The sequence below is a fragment of the Coloeus monedula genome (genome assembly GCF_965178545.1).
Source record: "Coloeus monedula genome assembly, chromosome: 26".
Lineage (NCBI taxonomy): Eukaryota > Metazoa > Chordata > Aves > Passeriformes > Corvidae > Coloeus > Coloeus monedula.
In genome coordinates this window covers 533,139-560,068 of record NC_138806.1, presented here as the reverse complement: position 1 = coordinate 560,068, position 26,930 = coordinate 533,139, and the positions used below count along the sequence as shown (strand labels likewise).

The 26,930-nt window shown below is 52.4% G+C and overlaps 1 protein-coding gene across 2 annotated transcripts; it reads left to right on the top strand.

Annotated features, from left to right (window-relative positions):
• CRHR1 (corticotropin releasing hormone receptor 1) lies at positions 1-26,566 on the top strand (the record flags this gene model as incomplete). Of its 2 annotated transcripts, none has more annotated exons than XM_082297173.1 (13): positions 1-42; positions 8,182-8,266; positions 17,201-17,320; positions 18,481-18,566; positions 19,549-19,655; positions 20,003-20,123; positions 20,598-20,751; positions 20,989-21,049; positions 22,415-22,487; positions 23,555-23,640; positions 25,405-25,540; positions 25,731-25,772; positions 26,426-26,566. In XM_082297173.1, the coding sequence occupies 13 exons, from the start codon at positions 1-3 to the stop codon at positions 26,564-26,566; spliced, it is 1,254 nt and encodes a 417-aa protein (XP_082153299.1). The 2 variants fall into 2 exon arrangements, with proteins under 2 accessions (XP_082153299.1, XP_082153298.1); XM_082297172.1 differs by having other exon boundaries at positions 18,481-18,614.
• Positions 26,567-26,930: the final 364 nt, after the last annotated feature.

The following is a 26,930-nucleotide window of genomic DNA, read 5'->3' as shown; positions in this document are numbered from 1 at the left end:
ATGGTGCCCAGCCTACGTCCTGCCCTCCTCCTCCTCCTGCAGGTAAGATGCTTTAAGTCCTCTTCTCCCACAAGGGCCCTTCTGCCTCCTCCCCATCACCCCTGCGCCCTGCGCCGCCCGCCTTCTCCGCAGTGACTTTTCAATTTCTTTGAAGGGAAAAGTAAAAAGAGAAACCGCAATACAAAGGGCCCTCGGGAGAATTCCTCCAGTCAAGGCACTGGGCTTGGCAAGAGCTCGTCATGCTCAAAAACTGTCGGGGAGGGGGGCTGAAGTGAGTGAAAGGATCATTAAAGTGGGGGAGAATTGCAGCCAGGTCCTCCTGAGCTCAGCCCAGGATTCCCAGCCTTGTACCGCCCAGTGAAACCAGCTGCCACCAGTTTCCCAGGCTGCTGGGAGAGGGTGGCCACTCCGGGGGTGTGATGGATGTGGACAACACAAATGCAGAGCCCAACTGTACCCCCATAATTAATTTTCTAAGGGATCTTCTCCTTTTCCCCTCTGCACCTGCAAAGCACAAGACTTTTCCTCTCTAATTTGCTCGCTGTGGAACTGTAGCCACTGCTAATTTTGCAGCTCTGCAAAACATGCAAATGCTTTGTCAGAAGCAATATTCCTCCTCCTTGAGGGCTCATCAAGGAGGGAACAGTTCACAGCCCAAAGCGCGTTTAAATCCCAAGCCCTGGACAAACGAGACGAAGAGGTTTCCAGTGAAATCTTGAATTTTATTTGAACAAGTCTGTAATGGCAGCTAAACAAAATGATCAGGTTTTTGATAAAACCTCTGTGTCAGGAGTGGTAAAAGAGCAAATCTGCCTGGCTGGCTGCAGAATGGTGTCTCAGTGGCCCAGCTGGGACAGCAGAGTTATAACAGCCCTCCCCACTAGCACCACTGTGGCTCGTACCCCGCGGGCTGTGCTCCCCACTGTTCACCCCACTGTGCACCTCACTTGTGCCCATCAGCTGCACCTCTGTGCCAGGAAAGTTCTCACCTAAGTGATGAGAAGAGCTGATGTGCAGCAGGAGACCTCCCTGCCAAGTTGATGTTGCCTCTAAAAGCTCCTCTTCTGAGCAGCTGCTCTCTCCTATGGCTGCAGCCCACGAAGCCTGATTGATAGGATTTATAGGAGCTCTTTTGTTGTTATATTCCCTGGTTCAGATTTTGTTTGGGTCTGATGTAAGAAACAAAGCTGAGACAGGGCAGGATCTTTTCCCCCAGCCCAGGTTCTTCTTGGCCAGTGTGTGGGGACAGCACAGACCCAGTGCAGTAAGGTCAGGTTCTGGTGGGGACAGCCATGTGAGTGTGACAGCTCCTGAGCACTGTGAGCAAAAAGTGGTCCAAAAGAAGCCCAAAGGTGCTGACTGAGACACAGCTCCCATCCTCTGTCAAAGCTCCTTAGGCTCAGGGATTCCCTCGCCATCCCCAGATGTTCCCCAAGGATGTTCTCCTCGTGAAGCTGGAGCAACAAGTCCTCAAAAATCTTCCAGAGTTTGAGACAAAACCACCCCTGTGCTGGGGCTGGGACTGGGAGGGGGTCACAAAAACCAGTCCAGGCAAAGAGAAGCCTCTCCCAGATGGCTCCAAAAGGAAACAGCCAATCTACAACACTCCCCCCTTTGCAGTCAAGCTGTCTATTTTTCCATATAAATACATGTATTCAAAACTCAGACCCTTTTCCAGAACAATCCCAACCCTCTCCTGGGGACAGCATGGGCTAAAGGGCCATGAAACCCAGCTGTAAGTAAGTGCATCCCTGCATCCAGGTGGACCTGCAGCAGCATCCAGCCTGTGAGTGCAGAGACCTGCAGCAGCCCAGCTCTAGCACAGAGCTCAGCAGGGACAAACCTCCCCTGCAAATACTGGGCTGGCACAGTTTAGGTGTTCCCCGTGCACCTGGCCAGCACCTCCACTTTAGCATCGGTTTGCCCGTGTTGCTTTACTGGATAGACATCCCTCAGGGGGTCAGATAGACAGACTAGGAGACAGGCAGCCAAACTTGCTGCCAAGTGCTCCCTGGCATGCTGCAAGTCATTTAAACAAACTAAAAAACTGATTAAAATAAACCAGCTTACCTGCAGCTCTGTCAGGAACCAGTGATATTTCTGGGGCTGATAAAACTGCAAAAGCATTTTATGAAAAATCAGAGATTGATGCCAGGTGTGGGATAATTTCCCCTCTCACTTGACCACCTCCAGCAGCAATAAGCCCAAAACCCATCCCTTGCCCCTTCCATGCTCCAATCCTTGCATAAGATGCAGAGCTGCGGTCGCAGGACATGCTGACCCTGGGGATCTCTTCCAGTCCTCACTTTCCTTAAAAGCTGGAGTTGATTCAGTGGGTGTGAAATCATCCCTGTGGTTTTGCATCTTCAGCGAAGAAGTGAATGGAAAAGGCACAGCCTGTTCCCAGAATAGCTGCTCCATCACCATAGGATGAATATGTAGGAATACAATGAGAGTATCCTGCACTACCCTGCCCTGAAATCCATCTCTGCTCACCCAAAATCCTGCACAAGGCTGGCCCAGAAGTTCGTTGCAAGTGACAAGCTCAAGCTGCGATTGAGTCTGCAGTTTGGAGAGGCATCCATGGCTTTGTCTGTGAGAACAATTTTTGAACCCAAAGAAAGCACAAATCAACCCCCAAATCATGGGGTTCCCTCACCAAGCAGAGCCCAGGAGCCACTGTCCAACACCCCAGAGCTGTCATTCAGGAGAGGGTGGCTCTTTCTGAAGATGGAATAAGGCACCCGGGGCCAATCTGTTGTTTTTCCTTTTTTCCCTAACTGTGTTCGGAGCTGGTCAAAAAGACCCTCCTTCTCTGCAGGGTGTCCTGCTTTATCCACAGCCACCCACCCAGGAGCAGTCACCTCCATTCCGATGGCCAAGGGCAAAGGGGGTTGGCATTTTGCATGTCACAGTCCCTCTTCCACCCTGAAATCTGCACTATCCACCCTGGAAAGGCGGTGGCAGATGCGGCTTTGGTGTGGCCAAGCTTTCCTGAGTTGTGAATGCAAATAAACTGGAAAAAAATGATGGGGCAGTTAAACTGTGGATGTTCATCCCAGGGCGCAACCCTAAAAAGTTGATGGGTGAAGGAGGGGGTTTGGAGCAGTCAAGATGTGGGTTTTGGGACAGAGCTGGAGGGAAAAAAGTCCAATCCCAAAATGAAAATACCTGTCAATGCACAGGAGTTCCACATGTACAATCTGCAGGAGAGTTTAATACAATTGCCTTAGAAAAACAGCCCTCCCCCAGGCTTGCATCCATCACTCCAATCTTCCTCAGCAGCCTTTGCCTGTCACAGATCCCATAGGAGCTGCCTGGATTGTGTCCCCTTCCCCAGCTTGTTTGTGCCTTTAGCTTCCAATACCCAAATGCCACTAGTAATTCACTAGCCCCCAAAAATCCATGTCTCTCTTCACAGATAAATGAAGTCTGAATTATTTATGGCAAGGGAGGGAGACCAGAGCTTAATCCAGGAAAACCTTTAACTGCTCATAAATCAGGTTTTACAGGGCATTCATTTAGCCCTGATTGATATTCTTTTGTTAGGATCTGCATCCAGCACACTCAGAGAGATACTCCAAACAGAATAAACACTCTCACCAAAGCTCCTGTCTACACACCACAGGGACTGGCCCTCTAATATGGATAAATTAATAAACTTGCAGATTTTAATGCCAGATGGAGATGTTCTCACTGCCTGCTCTCCCCCTGAGTAACATCAGCCACAGAAAATGCCCCCGTGGCTCTTTCTTTGAGCCTTGTTCCGTTGCCTGAGCTTTGCCTTGATGCCTTGATGCTGACAGGGCTTGGGATGGGGCTTCGGAAAAGCAATGAAGGAGCAACGGGGGCTTGGTAGGGCAGCAGAGGGGCTTGGAGGAACCCTGAGATCATGGGCGGCAAAGCAGGTTCCTGCCACGTCTGAGACAGGGGCATAAAGAGGGTCCTTCATGGACCAGATACTGCCTGGAGATTTCATTTGTGGGTTGAACTGAGGATGAAACTGTTCCAAGTGAAAGCCCTCAAGGTGAAGCAGGTAAGAAGCTGCCCAGCTGCAGAAAACAGTGCCTGGAAGTCAGAGGAGACAAAGGCAAAGAGATGCCCTGCAGGGAAGGCAGGGGACACGGTGGGTTGGAGGCACCTCCGAGCACATTTGAGGGGCAGCCCTTTCAGTCAGGCTGTTGCAGGCCGCCTCCAGCCACCAGCTGCGGTCCTGGCAGGACATGCTGCTCCCTTCCCGCTCCACTGTTGCTGCTCTGCCATCGGAGGTTGGCATCCAGCTCTTTTAACACTCATTGTATTTAACACCCAAAGTCTGGCACCTTTTGCTGCAGGCTCAGAGCCAAGAACAGGCTCCATCCCAGCCTAATGCCCCAGGGAACCTCAGCAAAGGTCCAGGGCAGCAGCTGCTCAGCCCTTCCCTGCCCGTGTGTTCCAGGAGGTCTTTCCTCTTCCACGCCAAGTGTTGTAGTGGGCAGCAAGCCCAGCCAAGCCAGGGAGCAGCACTGGTGGGTCAGAGAGGTCCCTACAGCAAGGACAACTCCAGGGCGGCTGGTGTTGTCCCCCCTCCCGGGAAGGTCACCATGGCCATCACTGTCCACTGCTCCCACTGCCTTCCCCAGCTCTGTGCAAAGCCCCTGTCTCCCACGGCTTCGTCCCAAGCTTCAATCCCACTAATCACTCCGCTCTCCAATTACAGCCCCTCGGCACTGGACCACCGAGATTGCTAATTAGGCTACGAGCCATCTATCTCCTGCTCAGAGCTGTCAGCCCTTCCTGCCGTGCAGATCCCCTCTTGTTTGAGGCAATACGATAGCAGGGCGGGGGGGACAGGCCTGTCTCTGGGTAGCACAGTGCAGGGGGTGATGTTGCAGCTGGATGTGAATGTATTAATTAGTATCCACGGATCACTTTGTAGAGCGAAAGCACCGCAAGGGGACATTAATTCCTAATTGTTATTAATTGAATTTTTCTGCCAGGTCAGTGGCGGGTCACAAAGACTGATGCCATGTGTGTGTGACTGTGCTGCTCACCCCCACAGCAGCAGCCAGACCCCAGTGCTGATGAGCTGGCGCTGTTGCAGTCACTGTGCTGCATCTCCTGGCCGAGGGCACCTACCACCCTGTCCCCTCACAGGCACAGGTACAGCTCCGAAAACCTCCGTGTTTTTCTTGGAGCCCTGGTGGCACCAGGATGTGGTTGGTGTGTCCAGATCACAGAGATCTGCCCCACACGGTGCCCCACAACCTGAGTGACCTGAGGCAGGTGGTCCTCAATGCCTCAGTTTCCCTTCTGGGACAGCCCTGGCATGGTGGGTGGTGGGACACTGACCACAGCAGATGTTTGCTGTGTGTGGGATGCAGGAAACATGGGAGCAGTGTCAGGTTTTGGTGTCTGAGCTGTGCAGTGAGGACTGGGGCTGGGGTGGGGGGCTGGTCCTGCTACAGAAAATGTGGGGATGAAAGAAAGGAGCCAGTGCTCTGTGAGGTCCAAGGTTAAACCAGAACCATCCCTGTGTATAAAACAGGGCCTGGAAGGGAGCTGGGCAGATGCTGAGGCAGCAGCAGGGGAGACACTGGTGGCTCCTGATGGAGAAGAAGCTGCTGCGAGTGCAGGCCCTCGTGAGGCCTGTGCAGCTCCCAGCAGAACCATCCTCCATCCCTGTGGGAGCAGCTCCCCGGGCTGACTGGGAGCACTGTGTGAAGTGGCTGCTTCCAGAGGAGCAGATTGCCTTCCTTCCCGGGCAGCTGCGTGCTCAGCTGAGGCTCTCCAGGATTTTGGCAGGCTGAGGGAGGTCATAGAGGTGTTCTTGCCTGCAGAGCAGGATCTGCCATGGCCTGTGTGAAGGCAGGGCCGGGAGGGCAGAGGGACACGGCCCCTCTCTGGCCTGAGCACGACCTACTGCTGTGTCAGGGCTCTTGAGGTGAGCTTGGCTCCAGCCCAGCCAGGCCAGGCCCTGCTGGGCACCATGTGGCATCTTACGGCAGCGATGCTCTGGCACACAAAGCTCTTCAAGGACAGAGCTTTGACCTGTTCTCTCTGCAAAGCATGGGGAGGGGTTGCAGTAACCCACAAAGAGCAAAGCAGATGAGACAGTGACCAGCAAGTGCCAGATCAGAATGTTTTTGACTCGGACAAATCCCCCTGCAGCTGCCCCCTCCCCCTGTTTATTCCCCTCAAAAGGCTGACAGGAGCAGGACAAAACCTCTGCCTCTGTCAAGAGCTTTGGCCACACTGCAGTGTGAGACAAGAGTCAGAGCCTGGTAAAGAAGCTCTTAGTATTAGTTCTGTTCTGGGGATCCTTTTTTTCCTTTCTTTCTTCCTCCGGTAGCTGTTTCAGCTCATTTACAAAGCCTGCAAAGAGCCAGTGACTGCTCCATCCACACCCCTCTCTGGCCGTGGCTTGGTCCATGTGCTGCTCAGCGCCAAGACCTCTCCCTGTGTCTGGAAGGAGAATGGGCACTGCCAGGCTGGAGCAGGCTGGGATTAGGAGAAACACATCCAATTAACACTTGAAAGCCTGTTCAAGTGGATGAACCATCCCAGCCCCTTTTGGGCAGAACCCTTCTGTCCCAGCTGCCCATGCCAAGAGCCACCAGGTCCGGTGGGCACCAGCTGCAGGCATAAACACAGAGGGGAGCAGACCCCCTACACCTTGATTCCTCCCTGTCTGGAGGCTGGGGGATCTCAGCTTTCTGAAAGGAGACTCAGGAGGTGCTGGGCTCCTGCAGGACCAGCACCCAGGAGCTCCAAGCAGTGCCCGCGCCGGGGCAGGGTTGAGCTGCCGGATCCCCTGTGCCATCTGGAGCAGTCACAACAAGGGAGCTATTCTCAGCTCCATTTATATGTCTGCCTGACATCTCTCTTGCTGTCAAAACCAGCTTCCCAAGGCAGTAAACAGTTGTTTGGAAAAGAGCAAGTGGGTGCTGAGCTTGTCTCTGTGTGTGAATAAATTCTGCTCATGCCTTGGTAAGGCATGGGGATGGCTGGGTGTGCCAGCAAAGCAGACAGTGTTTCTGCGGCTCAAGGGCAAGAGGAGGAACATCTTCTGCCTGCTCAGAGCAGTTTGGGAGGTAAATGGCACTCAGGAAGGGGGTTCAGGCACTAGGAATCAGCCTGGCTGATGGGGAAGGCAGAGTTTGTTTCCCCAAGGAGCTGGGAGCTTGCCTGCAAGCAGGGGAGGTGCAGCCATTCCTGCCTTCAGGCTCAGGGCCTCTTCCCAAGGGGTCTGTATGTGATGTATTTTGGGGCGCAGCTCTGCCATTTAATCAGTGACTTGTCTCCAGAGAGTTTGCTCAGTCGTTGAAGGTGAAAGAAGTGGAGTTGGGCCTTATACACCATTAGTGCTGGTGCCTGGAGCAGAGGGGATAAGCCTGTGTCACCCTTCTCTGAGCTGGAGGAGAGAGTGGGCAGCTGCTTGTGCAGAAATCTGTGTTCTGCAAAATATCAGGTCCCCTCCTTCCCTCACCTGGCACCCTGGTGTGCCCTGGGACCAACAGCACTATCCCTCTGCCATCCTTGCAATGCCTTCATCCTGGCAATTGCCTTTCTCACTTTTAGTTTCCCCAAACTCCTGCAAAGGCACAATAATTCAATAATCATTTTTCCAAAATAGCTCCTCGTGCAGAGTTTTAGCAGAGCTGGGTAGATCCTGATCAGTGCTTTCTGACTCAGTGGGAATGTTGCTGTTTGGTGACAATTCTCCTGAAAAAAAGGCTTGAGCCAGATCTGGTTGTCTGTGGATCAGATCTCCTTAAGGACATGTATGAACATCTTCCCACTGACAGCTTACAAGGCTGTGATTTCAATAAGGGATTGAAAATCAGTGCGTGGTGTCAGGCTCATCATTTCCCCTGTCTGCTCTCAGGATTCAAAGATGCAAAACCCAAAAGTGTTGATTAAAATGCTAAATAGCAGAGGTTCCACAATTCAGCAAGGGCTGCAGGAGGGTTTGCTGAGGGGGATGTTTGAGGCAGGAGAGGATCGGCAGGTGAGCAGTTCCTCAGCACAGTTTCCCTGGGAAACCATCCTGAAAATGGGTACGTGTCCATTGTGCAGCTTTGGGGGTAGTACCCACCAAGACATGGGCAAGCTCAGCTCTGACCCAAGGAGGCATCTGGGATGGGGGAAGCAGCATATCGCACATATAACCCTGCCCCTGCCTGCTCTCTCCCCATCCAGGCGTTTCTCCTCTGGGATAGCCCGGTGGCAGCCTCCATCCAGGAGCAGTACTGCGAGAGCCTGCCGCCTGTCACCAACCACACTGGTGAGTGTCCCCCATCCCCAGCCCACTCGAGCCACCCCCTGGGGTGGAAGAGGGTGTCAGAGGTGTCTCTGGGCTCATCTGCTGCTGCATGGATCCTTTCTGGGGAGGTGGGATGTGCAGAGGCTGCATCACAGGCCTCTGCTGGTGCTGCTGCAGCCTCTTTGCAGGGTGACAGTGGAGGCAGGTAGAAAGTGCAGATCTCAGAAGAGATGAAAACACAGAAAATAAATGTCTGTTGGGTAGAAGGGAGATGGACAAAGAGACATCAGGGCTGGCTGCCTATTCTCTGCCATGCCCAGGGGCACCAGGACCTTGGCCCCTGTGTCCACCCCTCTACCATCCCCCTGCCCAGGGATGATGACTGGGGATTTTGACTTTTTGTGGAGACCACATCACCAGTGCAGTGTGGCCACCATGGCTCAGGGCTTAGCCAGCCTCTGTCCCCCAGCACTCCTACACAGGTGCCATTGAGCACTTTGGGAGGCCACCAGTCACAAAGAGCTTCTGGGGACATGGCTGTGGCCAGGGCTGGCTCAGCCCTGCTGGGTGGGAGCAGCAGGGTCACGGACAGCCCACGCCTACTCAACATTGTACATGGGTTCGATCCAATCAGGTCAGGGCTTGTGCCAAAAATGGCTTTTAGCCTGTATTCAGAATGTGACTTGGATGTCACCTCAGCAGTGACAGGTCTGGTTCAGTGACAAGTTTTGGGGGAGGAGAAGTGTGAGAGGGAGTGGAGCTCACAGGGACAAGGAGAAAAGTTCTCCCCAGCTCTGGGATGCTGCAGTGTTGATTTTCCATGACTGAATGAGAATCAGAGAGGGCACCAAGGAACTCTCTGTCAGGGTGATGGATGGCCACGGGACTGGGCACTGAGGAATGGCCGCAGGACCGGGCACTAAGGGATGGCCATGAGCACCCAGAGCTGAGGGATGGCTGCCCACCACCCATTAACAGCAGCATTAACAGCTCTTTCTTAACAAATCCCGTCTTGGCACCAGCTGATCCAGTGTCTGGCCAAACCCAGGCTACCATTGCCCTGCAAGAAGCATCCCAAGCCCAAGAGGTGGAGGCAGAAAGCTGGGGGACAGCAAAGCTGCCTGTGGAATAGCAATGCCTCGATGTCTGGTCGGACAAGAAACTTGGTCCTCGCTCATGTGCTTTGCTCGCTGAAGGTTTCATCACTCTGCTCAGTGAGGGCCTGTCCTTGGCCGTGTTAAATTGTGATAAATCCTGACCCAGGGCAGCATGCAGGTCCCAGACAATCCTCCTGCCCAGCTCATGGCCTTTTCCACCCACTGCTGGAACCTCCCAAGCCCCCGGGAGAGGTCAGAAAGGGGGGAGAATTTGTGCTGTGGTTTGCTGATGGATTGCCCTGGAATCACCACCATCCTCAAGCACCGAGCACTGCTTTCTGCAAGGATTGGGCTCTGCTCGGTGGGGATTTATCAGCCTGAATCCAAGCAGGATTTAGTGCACCTCACTGTCGATCTCCGGCAGAGAGGAGAACATGAGGCTTCAGATTTGCAAATTGTCCATTGTCTCTAGACATCCAACCTGCAATTCCTGAGCAACTCATTAATTTGAGTGGGGCTGGCACACGTGAGAGCCACTTCCAGCTGGAGGAGGGGGCTTAGAACAAAAGGTAGAGGTGAAACTAATTGTCTTATGTCTGCTTGGGAAGCAGAACTCAGCGCCAGCCCTGGTCCTTGGAGTCCATTTAGGCCCTGCCTGATGGAGTCAGTGATTCCTGCGGAGGGATATTTACTAAACTGGAAACTTTGATTTGAGGCTATTTAACATGAAGAGCTGTTAGGATGATGCTAATTAGAATTGCAGCAGGGCCCTGAGACTTAATTTGTTAATGCCTTCACAACCCTTGGGAAATGACACATGCTGATAGCACATGCTGATAACACGAGCCCAGCAGTCCCCCAGCGCGTGGCTCGGCAGGGGATCTGCTGGATGCATGGACAGGCACTGCCTTGTGCCTGTGTGCAGCCTCCCTCCTCCGAAGCACAGCCCAGCATGGGCTCTCCTGCTCTCCCTGGTCAGCAGTCCCTTAATCTCTCCGTTTTAAGGAGGATGTGTGGCTGGACAGTGATGTCACCAGCGTGCCAGCGCTCTCTGGGCATGTGCACTGAGCTGGAAAGGTCTCTGCCATGGCAGTGGGGTGGAGGCACACTGGGGTGATGCTTTCCAGGCTCAGGGGTGCAGGTGGTGCAAACTCTCATCCCAGGACATGGAGCAGCTGAGCCTCACAGAGCTCTCCTGTCTTGCCCTCTTATCACCGTGGATTTACCCATCTTCCTTCAAGTCCGCAGTGCAGGGTGATATCCCCAGGAATTCAGGCTCTTTGCACAGGTGTGATGCTCCAGCTTGATAGTTTAGGTATCCATCAAAACTTCCTCTCAGTGAGCCCCTGATTTTGGGCGGGACTGGGACACAGGGGCACAGCTGGATGCTCCATTAGAAAGCTCCTCCCACAGTAGCAGTGAAGAGGGAATATCAGGCTGGACTTGAGGTCAACATGGTGCCTTCAGGAAGCCGGGTCAGCTGCACCCCCAAGCATCTGCAAGCCAAGCAAGTCTCAGATCAGGCTTGAAATGGAATGCAATGAGGATCAGCATCCCTTGTCTGGGGTGGATAGGTGCTGTCCCAAGGGCTCCCAGCCCATGGATTGACTCAGACCATGGATTTCTCTGGCTGATGATTTCAACTCCCCAGGATCTGTGTGCAGCTGCTTCTCGCCCTGCCACAAAGTCCATCAGGGAGGGACAAGGTCGTTTCATCCACCAGGGCAAAGCATTCCCTGCAGCTGCAGGACTACTTCCCTGGGGAAGGAAGGGGAAATCTGAGCATATGGGAAAGGCTCTTCCTAATTAATAACGAGGCTTTTCCAAAGCAGCTCAGCAGAAAGCACTCTAACGGAGCAAGCTTGGAGCACTCTCAAGGGGTTGTTCTGCCATTTGTAGCTCTCAAGCCTGGATCAGCCCAAGGAGTTGCCAACCAATTGCTCACATCCCCCTCTGGTCCTGGCTGCATGATCCACTCCTTTAAGCTTGTTATCACAATGAATTCTTATTCTCAATCTCATGTGTGTGCTCAGGAGAGAGGAGAGCACAGAAAATTCTTTGTCAGGAAAGAAATGTTTCATGCCAATGCCAGTTCACCTAAAGCAAAGAAAAGTGGCACCAAAGCGAAGCAGAAAAAAAGAAATGTCTGGGGGTTTTTAACTGAAGGTTTTTTCAAGTGGGAAAGGGGGCTTAGCTTTGCATCAAATAAGGCAAATCTAATTGTTCCAGATACAGCAAAATCCTGTGGCTGAGGAGCGGTGAGTGATGAGAACATATCCTTCACAGGCACTATCAGACAAGTTTGGTAACACCTTTCACAGTGGGTGACAATTTGACCAAGAGCCTTTCCACCCACTCCAGCTCAGCTCCCAAAGCGCTGACGCTGCTCCAGCAGCCCCCGTGCCACTGCTCTTTCATTCACTCATTGACTCCCCTGGGGTGAGCCTGGAATTTAAATTCATAAAGGTCAAATTAACATCAGCCACTCTTTTCAGTCTCATTGGCATCTCTCCCACCGAGGCAGAAATATTAATAAAGGAGCTGAGCAGGGGTTAGAGATGCAGCAATGAGTCTTGGCAGGGACTTGAGGGAGATACACGGTGTTGGGAAGGTTTGGGAAACAAAACTCTCATCTATATGGAAAATCCTAATGGTTAAAATATATACTGGTGTCGATAAAGCCATTCTGCTCCATCATCTGGGAAACAGGGATGTCAGTAGCACCTCACTGATATTCATAGATTTTATTGTAGTGGAGGAGGGAAGATGATGAGGGTTTCCAGTAGGAAACTACGTCCTGGCACACCCCAGTGTGAGCAGCAGCTACAGCAGTTAAACTGTACTTTGGACTGGATGCAGTGAAGTCGCTGCCAGAGGCTCTGTTCAACTGTGGCCAAACTAGAAGGCTCTGCTGGGAAAACTCTGCCAGGGAGGGGTTGTGATGCTTCACTCACCCACCACCAAATCCCAGCCAACCCCAGGGAATAAACCACTTCCTGCCACCCTTGGTTATAACACAACTCCAAACACTCCGTGGTTCATGTCAGGAGAAAAAGGTAAGTCCCAAACACAACCCTCTACATTATATATACATATACATATATACATATACATATATACATATACACTGTAAAGCTGCACCTGGACCATCTTAAGTGATAACATTGAGCAGATGCATCAGATACCAACAGCACAAGCCAGGTTTGGTGCCTTTTATTTACAGCAACAAGCCAAAAATTCATTACAAAGACTCATAGCTATCATAATGCTTAATTAGCCTGGGTAATTATTTTACACCAAGGATTGTGGAGTTTGAATGCTTGGGAAGATTTCTGGGGATTTTTTAAGGACTGGTCTTACAAAGGTAAATAGAAGCCCCCAATGCCGCCAAAAGCAGTGCTGGAGGTAGGGTGTGAGCAAGGATCTACTTTGAGGTAGCCGCATCTGCTCCCAGCCATCCTGAGCACCCACCCCTGCCCAGAGGGAAGGCAAACAGCTCCACCACCCCAATTTCTACCCCACTTTAATATAAATTGTCCCCCAGTGCCATTTCCCTCAATGCTTCAAGGTGCTACTCAAGCATTTAACATCCAAGTGACTCCACAGCTGGACCCAGCCACCCCTCCCTGGCACATCAGCACCTGGAAGTACAAGCATCCCCCAAAGGCCCTTGTTTTGGGGCAGTAAGGTGTGAAATGGCTGCTTGTGCTTCACCACTGTGGTGGAGCTGCCTGGGAGGGACAAAGAGCTTTTTGTGGTTTGGCTGCAGTTGATGCATCAGGCATCACAGTGAGTTGTATTTTGATTAGATGTGGAGATGAAGCTCTGATTGCCAAATGCAAATGTTGCAGCAGAGACACCAGGGACGCTCTCAGGGAGCCAGAGGCTCGAGGCAGCAGCAGTAATGCGGTCACAGAGGACATCAGGGCTGGATAGAGATAACTGTGGTTGAATGAGAGCTCAGGACAGGTAGTTATGTTATGAGTTAGTGAGTTAGATATGAGTTAACAACTTTCAGCTGTTAGCCTCTTGAGACACCTTAGATAAATAACCCCATCACTCCCAGCCACGGGAATGAGCCTGTAATTCAGATTTCCATCATCTCTCCTGGCCCCTTTGCATTGCAGAAGGGGAGACAGGCTTCACCCTTCCCCCAGTCAGAGTTATGTCTGTGCACAGCAGCAAACTGGGACATTGTGCTGGTGCACAGTTCTGCTCAGTGTACTGCAAGATGTGCTTATCAGCACAGCCTTTGCTTTACTCCTCTTCAGAGCATCCCAGCAATGGCTTGATGGTATGATAATACTTCAGACCTCCTGGCACCAACTCAAGAGCACAGTGGCCACACATCTGGTACTGCTGGACCAGAAGAAACATGCTCCATCCTCTTTAAATTTGCTCAAAATCTTTTGGCAGATTAGCTGGGAGTGGAGAGCTCTACCCTGCTGGGTTTCGTACAGTTCTATGGCTTTAGCACAGAGCCATCTGGGAGGCCTCTGCGAGTGGTGAAAGCAGGCTGGAGAAGGATGTTTTATAGAAGCAGATGGGAGATTGCTACAGTTACCCTGAGACAGTTATTGTGATAGAGTTGTCTCAGTGTAAGTCCCTGGACAGACAGTTTTTTCTTCAGAGGAAAGTAAATGCTTTATATTGCTTCAGAGCAGCACAACCCAAAGGCAATAGGGTGAGAAGGGATTGGACTGACTTCCCCTGTGCCACATTCGTTGTCTCAAAGTAGGGCCTGCTCCTTCCTCCTCCAAACACCATGTTTCTGTGTAGGAAGAAGCCACATTAGGGGGATTGAGTGCAGGTAGGAAGTTCATTGACCTTTCTTGCTATAAGTCTGTAAAGACCAAACCTGTGCAGCAGTGGAGCTGAGAAGCTGGAGCACACGTGTGCAGAACCTGGAGAATAATCCCCCTGCAAACACGGATGGGCCACCGAGCAGGGAAGCATTTAATACTGATACATATCATTTCCATGCCAAACACTGCTCTAAATGCCAGCTGCCACTGGGGAGGAGCTGCAGCAGAGGGTTGTGCTGGGCAAAGGGGATGTTGCAGCCCTCATGACACTCTTTGTCTTTACTGCTTTACTTATCCCTTCCCCATCAGGAGGGGTTTTTTTCTGTTTTCTGTGTGCTGGAGAGAGTAGAAAGAGCAGCATCTGCTTTCTGCAGCTTTTCTTCATCAAGCCTTTCTCAGTGTGAGCCTAGGAAAAATATTACAGCCCCCCACTAGATTAAAACCTGGTGGGACAGAGCTCCAAATGCTGCCAGTGGCGGCACAGGGGTGAAGCACAGGCAGAGGTCCAGGAGCATCCGACAGCCTGGCTGAGCCTCTCCTCATCTGACTGCAGCCCCAGACCCAAATGTCACTCCACAGCACCACCCTGACCCATGGGACGAGGAGGGCTGAGCTCCTGCTGATGCTGCTGCATCCCACCTTCCCTGTGGTGGGACTGGTGGGACCCACTGGGTTTGGTGTCTGGTGGGATCCTGTCGTACTCTGTTGGGAGTGCCAAGCAGCATCACACCAAGTGCCTTGGAGAAAGGTGGAGATACTAAATCCAGCCTTGAACAGACATATCACAGAATGATGCACCTCTGTCTGGCCACGTTATTTCCACAAGTCTCTTTTGGGCTTGGTTATTAATGGCATTGCTGTGGGTTTGCTTTACTGGTGGAGAGTCATCATCCTCACTCTTCATGTTTGTCCTCCCTGAGCAATCTCTGTCTGTCCCCCAGAACAGCCCCTGGAATGCAGGAGGGAAACTGAAGCACAAGAGGATGTGGAGAAAATGGAGTTTGTGCTCAGCCCCACAGGTGCCCAGGAGGGGTGGCAGGAGCTGCCGTGGGCATTAGCACTGTGCAAGCCCATTTTCCTGTGCTGCGTTGTGCCAAGTGAAGCCTTTCCTGTTCCAGACATTCACGCAGCTTCTCACCTGGCTGGCTAACAGAGAGAGCACTTGAAATTTAACTTTGTCCTTAGTTCAAGTAATTACTGGTTGTTTTTTCTTTACATGGATGAATGTTATCATAAGATTTTTAACTGTGACCCTCTATTTCTCTGTCAAACTTCGGTCAAAACAACGAAGGAGCTCTATAAATTCAAATGGATGCAGAAAGACACAGACACACGTGATTAAAGGCACCTCGTTTCCTACAAAGTACAGGCTTAAAACGGTTAACTTAAAGGGAAGGTTGCCACAGCAACCCTACACATTAGCAAAGCTAAAAGCAAAGGTCACTGTTAAAATTAATTTCTCCCTACAAGCTACAGGAGGCAGAAGGTAACACTCACCATGCTCTGATGCTTTCCCAGCTCACACGCTTGGAAGTTGTTTTCCCTTGCTAAGATATTTGAAGAAGACACAGAAAGCCCTGAAAATTTTCTCTGAGAACATTGCAAAATAACAAGGAGCCAAATTTTCAGATAATCAGTGAAAAAATATTCCTCCATAAGAACATTCATCATCATCATCATCAATAGTATTTTGCTTTTTTTCTTTGGCCACTCTTTAGTCAGCTCCATCCACAGGAATTTTTGGGAAAGGCATTCAAATATCAACCACAAACCCAGGGGCAGAGGAAACGCTGTGTTCTCACACCCAGGAGCTGTGAATTGGGATGTTTTGTCTTAGGAAATGGAAATTTCTGTCTCTGTGCCAGCTGCACAAACCTCTCTGGTACCCAGGAGTGGTTTGGACTGAGCTCTGCCCCTTCCAGCATCTCCTGCTCACCCATCTGCTGCTTGTCTTGGATTGTAGGATATGGATGTTGCAGCCATTGTGCTTCCGACCTCACTGTGAGATGGAGCAGGGACATATTTAGCTACGGTACATGTTGTTCTAAATATACACAAATTATACATAAAAAAGCCTGCAATCTGGCCTACCTAATGCCTACATTAGCACACTTGTGTAGCTGGGAAAAGCACACAAATCCTTGAAATCTGAAATAGAAGCAGCAGCTTCGGAGTTTTCTACCCGGGAAAGACTGGAAGAGACCAACGGGAATGGCTGGGAAGGAGATTTTGCAGCCAGGAGGTGTGAGATGTTTGGAGAGGCTTAGAACCAGACTGGACACACCACTGAGGAAGAGCAAGTCTGGCTTATTGCCTGCTCTTGGGCTGGACACCAAAGTGATGGCTGAAGGAAGGAGCAGGGCTGGGAGACCAGATCCAGGGAACCCCAAGTGGACTTGGAAGCCAGGTCTAAAACCAGGTTTGTGCCAGAACTGGGCTTAGCCCTGTAGTTTAGACAGGACCAGCAGGATGGCTCAACCAGCCCTTGCGAGTCTTGCACAGCCCCCGTGTGGTGTCTGCCATGAGGGTTTTCTGGGGGCTGAGCTTGTGGTGACCCCTCAGCTCATCCAGCAGCCCCAGCTCTCCAGGCAAATCCTGACCTTTCAACAGCCTGGAAGTGGCCCATGGTGGCCCACAGACCTCTATTACCGCAGGCCTAGGCCCTAGGGTATTTCACCCTGTCCTGCAGCCGTAGGGAGGAGGAGGAGGAGAGAAGATCCAGCAGGCAGGAACTGTGCAGAAAGATTGATTTATTTAATTATTTTACAAACCCTTTTATAGACTTTTTTCTTCATAGTCTAATTGGACAAGGATCAGCCCCCCCTTGGGGTGATTGCCTAAAATCCTAAAACATCCATTGTCAAAATATTTTTCTACTATAACATAAACAAGACTTCTCAAGGCTGCAGGTGTTTGGTTGTTTACATACTCTGCTACCTCTTCTGTGAGAGAGAAAAGTCTCTCACGGACTTAGAAAATAGCAAGAAAATCCTCACTAGCAGCATTTTTGTATCTACAGACCTCTGCTAACCCTGTCCCCTTCACCCCTGCAGGTCCCCAGTGCAACGCCTCAGTGGACCTGATCGGCACGTGCTGGCCCCGGAGCGCGGTGGGACAGCTGGTGGCTCGGCCCTGCCCCGAGTACTTCTATGGTGTCCGGTACAACACCACCAGTAAGAGGGGCAGCACTGCTGGGGACACGGCGGGCGAGGGTTCTGGGACACAAGTGACAATAGACCTCTGGGAACAAAGTTCATCAACCGAAGAGAAAACAGCGCCTCAGACTCCAGATTTCAGGGAGGGTCGGTTCAGAGAAGCAGCTTTATAAGCAGGTCCTCCTGGGAGGAGGAGGGGGCTGATGTCCCCATCTTGGGGACAAAGGCAAAGGAGTGATCTTGCCCTGCCCTTGGGGGTGGCACAGGGGTCTGAAGCCCCCAGCTGAGCAAGGACTGGGGGACTTTGAACCTCATCCCCTCCTAGCACAGGTGGCTGCACTGTCACTGCCAGTGACATGCTGGGAGCAGAGGATGAAGCAACAGCATATGAAAAGTGCCCACAGCCATTCATAGCATTAGGTTGAGTTTCTGACCACCCAAGTGCTGGTTTTGATGAAAGAAACACCTTGCTTCCCACAAAAAACATAAATGTTTTCATCCTGCACATTCTTGCAGCCGTGGAGGATGGCACGGACACAGCTCCTGCTTTGTGGTGCCTCCTGTGTGGCTGTAGGAGCCTCTCTGCATTAATTGCGACTTGAGCCTGTCTGTGAGCCCTTCCCACCCCATCACCCTGATGAGGTTCATGGTCTCCTGTTAATGGAAGCCCAGTCTCACCCCAGTGCTGGCATCATCCCGCTGCCGACACCAATCACAGAGTGTCTGGGGCACCGTGGCCATTCCTTCCCAATTAGCCTTGCCTGTCCTCGCTGGGAGGCAAGAAAGCTCCTAATTCAGGGAGAGAAGTGAAACTTCATGCTGCCATCTCAGCAGAGATCCTGGGATGGCACACGATCACCCAAGCAAACATCGGAGAGAAAGGGAAGAAGAGTCTAACTAGCGGTGCTGCTGCTGCTGCATCCCTGTGCATGGTGAGGAGGTGTTGGGGTCCCCCAGTGCCCAGGGCAGAACTGGTGCAGACCCAAAGCTCTTGAGCGGGTCTGAAATATTCCAAGGATTTGGGTTCTGCGATTGTGGCCAAGGCAGTAGCTGAGCTGCCTTCAAAGCAGAAAATGCCACTGGCCTGATGCCAGTGCCCTGCATTAGTGACAGTCAGGTCACATCCTGTGCCCATCCCCATGCTGTGTTAACCCTTGGATGGGCATCCTCTCTTTCAGATAATGGCTACAGAGAATGCCTCACTAATGGGAGCTGGGCAGCACGTGTCAACTACTCCGAGTGCCAGGAGATCCTCAGTGAAGAGGTAGGAGCTGGGGAGTCCCTGGGCTCTTGGCAGGAGGGTGAGGGACAGATGATGGAGTTTGGAAAGGCAACAGCATCCAGGCCAGGAATGGCCCATGGGAGCTGAGAGCTGAGCATGCAGCAGCATGCCAGTGATAAAGTTGCATGTGGCAATTATGACCCCCTTCTGGATTTGCATTTTTATTCCTCATCAGAAATAAAGCCACGCCTGTTTCCGTTTCCATTAAAAATCCAAAAGGGTTGGCAGTGGGAGCTCCCCAGGGCCTCTGGGTACAGATCAGCCCTGGCACTCTCCTGCAGCTCCCTCCTCACACAGCACTCAGTTAAAACCCCGTCCTTCCCTGGCAGCAGTGAAATAATGGAGATATTTAGGAAGCTGAAAGAGATTTTAAAATGGAGATTTTTACAAGAATTACAAGCTCCTGAGTAGGCAAAGCCACCCCTTGAACAGAGGAGAAGACATATGAGTTGTTCATTTGCAGTTAATATCAACTCTGGTATTTAAGATGCTGATATATATTGCCAGGAATGGTTTTGTCGCTCACCTAATTGCTAATTCACAGCCTGGCTGAGTGCCTAACAGCAGGAGTGATCAATTAATTCAATTATCACTCACACCTTCCCTCCGCCCAAATTCATCCCAGCCTCTCAGCCGACCCCCGGGCAATGGGGGATGAACTGAGATGTAAGACTCCAGTGAGCTCAGCTGAACTGTAGCAGGGCTTCCCCAGAGGATGGGTTGGGATGTCCCAGCACTGAGCTGCCCTGGTATGAGTGGGATGTGAAACCAGGCCGGTGCCTCTCCTTCCCACGTTAGTCCCATCTCCTTCCATTCCCACTGGCCTGTCCCCGGGCAGGCTCCAATTTCCTGAAAAAGGGCCCAAAATTTGAGGTGCAGCTGCCGGAGGTGATGTGGTAGAAGAGGTGGGTTTGTGCTGGTACTGGGGCCACTGCTGACCCTCTGCCTATGTCCCCCCTGCCAGAGGAGGAGCAAGCTGCACTACCACATCGCCATCATCATCAACTACCTGGGCCACTGTGTTTCGCTGGGGGCCCTCCTCATGGCCTTTGTCCTCTTCATGCGCCTGCGGTAAGTGACAAACCTGCTGCCCTGTTCCTTTGAGGTCACCTCAGGCAGGGGTGGACCCAGCCCCTGTGCTTTGCCATCTCCTCCCCTACAGCCACTGCTCTCCAGGCTGGAGGGATCCTGCCTATCTCAGGGTTGTTTTTCTTCTGTTGCTTTTTTAAAGCACCTGGTTATGGAGGCAGAAGGTCCTCCTTGGTGCCTTCCACCTCCTGGTCTTCTTCCTGCCTACCTCACCCAAGGCATAGTCCCAGCAGGTCACCCTTGGGGTCCCAACAGAGACACTCAGCTCCACAAACAGCACTGTCCCCAGTCCCCCTGCTCTGATGGTGCCTTGTTCCACCCCTCTCCAGGAGCATCCGGTGCCTGAGAAACATCATCCACTGGAACCTGATCACAGCCTTCATCCTACGCAATGCCACGTGGTTCGTGGTGCAGCTCACCATGAACCCAGAGGTGCACGAGAGCAACGTGGTAGGTGCAGCTCTGCCAGGCTGAGTCCACACCTGAGCAGGTGGGGGTGTGAGTACCCTGGAGATCACAGAACCACAAAGTGGTTTGGGTCTGAAAGGACCTTAAGGATTATTTAGTTCCAACCCCCCTGCCATGGGCAGGGACACTTTCACTATCCCAGGTGGCTCCCAGCCCCGTCCAGCCTGGCCTTGGACACTGCCAGGGATCCAGGGGCAGCCACAGGTTCTCTGGGCACCCTGTGCCAGGGCCTGCCCACCCTCACAGGGGAAAATTTCTTCCTTAAACCTACTCTCTTTCAGTTTGAAGTCACTAAGATTCAGCTACAAAAGCAACTTCAGGGGGCAAATAAGGCTGGCTGGTGGGCAACCCAGGTGTATGAGAAACACGGGTTTGATCGCTGTGCCAGGGTCTGTGCTGCTCTGTGCATCACTGCTCTGCGATACAAAGCTCGACAGGCTCCACATCTCCTGGCAGGTTTGGTGCCGCTTGGTTACTGCTGCCTACAATTACTTCCACGTCACCAACTTTTTCTGGATGTTTGGCGAGGGCTGCTACCTGCACACGGCCATCGTGCTCACCTACTCCACAGACAAGCTCCGCAAGTGGATGTTCATCTGCATCGGCTGGTGTGAGTGCCAGGCTTCCCCTCACCCTGCAGTACCCAGGGTTTAGTGATGCCCCCTCCATCCCCTGCTCCAGTTCTTCTTGCACACAAAGAGCTGCAAAAAGGGTGCCAGGAGCAGGAGGATGGGATATGCATGGACACATCATCTCACTGGGGGGATTATGTGTGAGAAAACCCCGTTGTGGTGTGGTTTTGTGGCAACCTTGCACCTCTGAGACTCACCTGTGTGTTCCCCTGCAGGTATCCCCTTTCCCATCATCATCGCCTGGGCCGTCGGGAAGCTCTACTATGACAACGAGAAGTGAGCCTGATTGTTCTTATCCCCCATTCCTTTTTCTATCCCAAATCCTCAGGGATCAGCTGTGTCTGGGACTCTGTCAGGGAGGAAGAAAAGCACAATATTCTTCCATTCTTTCTTTTATCCCACCTTTCAGCTCTCTGCAGCATGAGCCGTGCCTACAGCCCTGCCCCTGCTTGCTTCTTCTCAAAAGGCAAATGCGATTTTTAAGGGGAAAAAGAGATTAAACCAGATCTCCTACAATATGTTTGCTAAAGGGAGCTGGGATTTAACCAGCAGAGGTCTAAATTACCCCCACCTGAGCCATTTTCACAGACACCTGCTAATGAAGGTCTTAACACGTACCTGAGAGTTCATCCCAGAGTGGGAAGTTGAAAGGAGCCCATTGAGATGAAGGGCAGCTCGTTCTGTTTGCCAGAGATAGTTTTCCCTGCTGACTTCAGAAGCACTGATGGAACAGCCCTGACACGGTGCTCCCAGGACAGGGATGTACCTGAGTGAGCTCCCGCAGGGTTTGCTGGGGACAGAGCTGACCTGGGCCGGTGTGTGTGAGATTGGAGGATTCCAGAACATCCTGAGCTCGAAGGAACCCACAAGGATGATCGAGTCTGACTCCTGGCCCTGCCCAGACACCCCAACAACCCCACCCTGGGCATCCCTGGAAGCGCTGTCCCAGCGCTCTGGCAGCCTCGGGGGCCGGGACCATTCCCTGGGGAGCCTGGGCAGTGCCCAGCAGCCTCTGGGGGAAGAGCCTTTTCCTGATAGCCAATCTAAACCTCCTTGGCACAACTTCAGGCCATTTCCTTGGGTCCTGTCCCTGTCCCAGGGAGCAGAGATTGGAGCTGCCCATGGGGAGGAGCTGCAGACCCTGGTGAGGTCTGACCTCAGTGTCCTCTGCTCCAGCTGAACAAGCCAAATGACCTCAGCTGCTCCTTGTATGGCCCCTCCAGACCCTTCCCCATCTTCATGTCCCTCCTTTGGATAGTCTCTAATGGCTTTAGATCTTTCTTATATTCTTGTGCCCAGAACTGCCCCCAGGATGAGGCTGCCCCCATGCAGAGCAGAGCGGGACAGTCACCTCCTTTGCAAGGAGGGTGTCCCTGCTTGTCCTGCAATAACTGCTTCCCACATCCATATGGGGCCCAAAAACACTCCCACATGCACCCCCTTTTCCTGAGTTCCCAGGGAAGATATTCCACAATGGCTGCTGCAGTTTGAGTTTTAGTGCTTTCACCTCACGGACAGGGACTTTACAGAGACTGTGCAAGGACAGGAATCAATCCAGGTCACTCCCATGGCAGGCTTGTCCCTGACCCCCCTTGTCCCTGACCCCCCTTGTCCCTGACCTCCCTTGTCCTTGCCTTGCAGGTGCTGGTTTGGGAAGCGAGCAGGAGTTTACACTGACTACATTTACCAAGGCCCCATGATCCTGGTGCTTCTGGTAAGAGCAAAGTGACCTTGTGTGCTAAGTACAGAGTCCTTCTGTGTGCAGGTGGGACACAGCTGCTCCTGTACAGGGTCTTGCCCCCTCCTTTACCTTCACTCTGCTGGGGCTGGTTCTGCTGCCCCACAGCAACACTGCCCCTCACCCAGACTGCCCCTTGAGCAATTTTGGGCTTGGGATGGGCTGCAGAAGGAGCCCGGAGACCTCACTCTTGACAGGGATGTCCCATCAGCAGACTCCCACATGCATCAGTAGGTCCCTCCATCCCTGCCCTGGCACTGTTTGGGTGTGGGTGGATGCTTTGCCAAGCATTTGCAGAAGCCTGGGATCCTTGACTCCATTCCCCGATCCCAATTCCACCTCTCTGTTCCTGGCCCCCAGCTGAGCAGCAATGCTTGAACCAAGGGTCACATGGAGCACAGTTTGATGGGGCTTTGTCCTTTGGGGAGGGACAAAGAAGAGCAGAGGTGGTGGGTCACAAGCTGGGGCTCCAGCCCCTGTTTGCAGGGGAAAGCCATGCACAAAGCCCCAGAACTGTTCCTTCCTCCTCCCTCCCTCCTGAGAAAACTCAAGGGAGTAAAAATCACCAGCATGACAGAATAATTGATCCTGCTTCCCATTTCCCAGCCCATCAGGCAGCCTGGCCACTGATAATTCCTCTCAATTGTGCTCTGCTCTAGGGATGCCTTTCCATTCCCTCACTAGCAATTAGGCAGCTGGGAGAGCAGCCAGGCAGATCCTGGCTGTGATGACAGCCACTCTGCACCTTACATTCTTCCTTTCCCTCCAACTTTTTCACCTTCAGCCCTTTCTCTAGTGCTTGTCCTTCCTTGGCAATCTCCTGGCGTGCCCTGCTGCCCTGATCCCTTGACTAAACTCCTAAACCTTATTGTTCAAGTGTTCTAAAAACAACCAAGGCAGACGTGCTCTCACAGTGCATGGAGGGCAGTAAAACAGGTTCAAGAGGAAACATTCCCATTTCCCCATTTCCTCCCCCCGTTGCTGAGGAAATGGGAGGAAATGCTGGGGGAGCAGACACTAACCAGGGACCCTGTTCCTCCCAGATCAACTTCATTTTTCTATTCAACATTGTCCGAATCCTCATGACAAAGCTTCGAGCTTCAACCACGTCAGAGACAATCCAGTACAGGTAAGAGCATGAGCGACCCTGCAGGAAGCCTAGGAACTGGGTTCCCCCATGATTAGTGGGCATGGGAACAGCCCCGTTAGCCAGGCAGCAAGGGGATGGAAACATGGAGATACCTAAGAGCACCTCAAATGCTCTTTGGAGGCACACGGTCATTAAATCTGGGATTGCTCTCCTGGCCAGGGAGAGCCTTGTGATGTAGAATGTGGATGGCTGTTTCTGCCTTTGAAGTGAACCCTTGGGATTTGAGTCTCTTTGCAAAAGCCTGTTGTGGTGGGACCTGATGAGCTCTCCGGGCTGGGAGCTGCAAATCCTGGCATGGAGGTGAGAATTAAATCACTGCTTGACAGAAAAGCAAAGGCTGAGGAAGGAGTGATGAATCCATGCCAACTCAACAGCTCCTTGTAAAGAGGAAGACAGTACTCCCACAGCACAAGGCAGGAAGATTTAACCCTTCCTTGCCTGCTGGGGAATATTTTGCAGACAACGTAGAGGTGCACGGTCAGAGCAGCTCCCCGAAGTACCGGGAACAGAAGACACTTTGGGCTTCATCATCATTGCCTCTGTCTGGATCATTTTGTGGGCAGGAACTGGGGAATCTCTCTGTGTGCTGGGTCAAGTGAAGCTGTTTTGAGGTGGAGGGTGGCTTTTTCAGCTGAAAATGGAAAAATTCTGGTTCTATGATTGGGAAATGCCAGCTTTCCTCATCACAGAGTATTGAACGGGGATGAGGGGTTCAGCTTGAGGTAAGCAAAGATAAAGGTTCTGGGAAAAGGCTGGTTGGCCCCAGTCAGCAATTTTGAGAGACCTTTGGTTCCAGCATTTGCCTCATTTTGGGGGGGGGTTATCCCCTTTGGCCAGGAGAACATTTTCATTTCCCAGAAGTATTCTGTGGGACAGGAAGACATGGAGAACTTGGTACTTATAAACTGTGCATTCCTGCTTAAACCAGGCAAGAGAGAGCCCTGGAGGGCTCCTGCTCACCTTAGATGGTAAAAGGCTGATGTGTCCCCTGCTGCCATGACTCTCCCCTGCAGAAGCCACACCAGGGAATGTGCTATACTGTAGCTTTCCAGCTCCTGTCCTCAGTTCCCTCCAGCTCCTTCATGTCATCAGCCCATTTGTGTCAGGGACTGTTCTCTCCTCCAGGTCAGAGATGCAAAACAGGTCCCAGACCCCCTCCCTGCCCAGCTCAGACCCTCCAGGAATGACCTTCCCTGTGTTCATTTACTGTTAGAATCTGTCTATTAACAGGATCTTTAAGCAAAAAACGATGACTTGGCATTGTTCTTGTCCCCTGATCCAAAGGAATGAGGTGCCAGGCCCCAATCCTTCCCACACTCTCTTTTTCAGCACTATGATTTTTCCCAAACTGCACTTGTAATCTCATCAAGATATCAAATTAATTACCTGAGAAAAGGTTTTCATAAACCCATGTTGAAGGGTGTGAATTATTATACCCTCCTTAATTCCTTTTTAATTGAGCTGTAGATCAGCCAAGCAATCATTCCATGCCCGCTCAAGGTCAGGCCTCTGCTCATCACTGCCCTTTTCTGGGTGGAGAAGCAGAGCAGGGGCCCAGTGCTCAAACCAGCCCAGTCCCTGGGGGAATTGCACTGGAAAACAGCCCAACTTGGCTCTGTCCTCCCCCAGTCACTGGCTTTCAAGTCCCAGCAGACCAGTCCAAGCCATGCTGGTGCTGGGATGGGCAGAGTCCTTGTGCCCAGGGCTGCACTGTAGCAGCTCAGGTCCCTGTTTTCTCCCTAGGAAAGCAGTCAAGGCCACACTGGTGCTGCTGCCCTTGCTGGGAATCACCTACATGCTGTTCTTTGTCAATCCAGGGGAGGATGAGATCTCCAGGATAGTCTTCATCTACTTCAACTCCTTTCTGGAGTCCTTCCAGGTAATGGTCCTCCACACTGGCTTCTACCCCAGTCCTCTCACCAAGGCATGTGGAGGAGCCCATCCTGGCTGATGCCTCATCCCCTTCTGTGTCCTCCCAAAACCAGACATCCCCAAACCCCAGGGCTGTTCCAAAGCTCCTGGCCTGGGGGTACCTGTTGGCCATGACTCTGCTGCTTGTCTCCTTCCAGGGCTTCTTCGTCTCTGTCTTCTACTGCTTCCTGAACAGCGAGGTGAGCACAGGGGCTGGGGTGTTTTGTGGGGGTCTACACCTTTCCTTGCAAGCAGACAAGTTCAGCCTGAGGCTCTAGTGCTGCACAGGGCTTGGAGGGTGCTTGTCCCTAATTCCCCATCTGAAGGTCTTTGATGATCAGAGTTGCTGCTTCACCTCCAGCCCCAGGTACATCTGCAGCCCCAGATTTTGCCCAGACAGGAATGGCTGCTTCCATCCCCTCCTCTGGAGGGGGAAGATCCACCCCGGAGAACAGATGCTCTCAAGGTGCGCCTGTGTGATTTGGTGCAGCAGAGACCAGGGTCCTCCCCATCCTGGGGAAATCCTTCCCCAGGGTGAGCCCCATGCACATGTGGATTGCACATGGCTGAGAACATCTCCCAGGCTCTTACCCATAACACAAACAACAGAAAGTAAAGGAGCTGAGAGTAGAAGCGAATCCTGGGGCCAAATATTTGGGCAGCTTTTTCCTCTGCCTCCTCCAAATGCTCCCACACCTTTGATGGCTCAGGAAAGTTTACCCCACATTAACCTGTTTTGTTACCAAATGACATTATTAGTGCTTTTTTGGCTGGAGGACCGAGGAGAAGGATGGCTGGTGCCTCTGAACAGCCTGTGCGTGATGACTCAGTGTCCCTCATTCATCCCGCGCAGGTGCGATCGGCCGTACGGAAGCGGTGGCACCGCTGGCAGGACAAGCACTCCATCCGCGCCCGCGTGGCGAGGGCCATGTCCATCCCCACCTCCCCGACCCGCGTCAGCTTCCACAGCATCAAGCAATCCACAGCTGTCTGAGCCGGGAGCGAGCGGCCGCACCGGGAGCCGACATCCCCGCTGTGGGGAACCCCTGGGAAGGGGGCACGGACAGAGCCAGGTCCTGCCTGTGGCCCCCGCCCCGCAAGGAGAGCACAAACTCACTCGGTCATGGGACACCTGCACAGCTCCTGCCGCACGTGCTGGGCAGGCCTGGAGGACAGGACAGCTGCGACGCTGCTTTGTCATCTCCCTGGCAGCTGTATGACCTTCTGGCGTGGCAGAAGGAGCCAGAGGAGCCTGGAGAGGTTGCAGCAGCCTTCTGCCGGCTCCATCCTGGGCATGATGTCCCATGTCACTGCTGTTTTCAAGTTTGTCTGCTTTGAGGTGACAGGACATTGCTGGG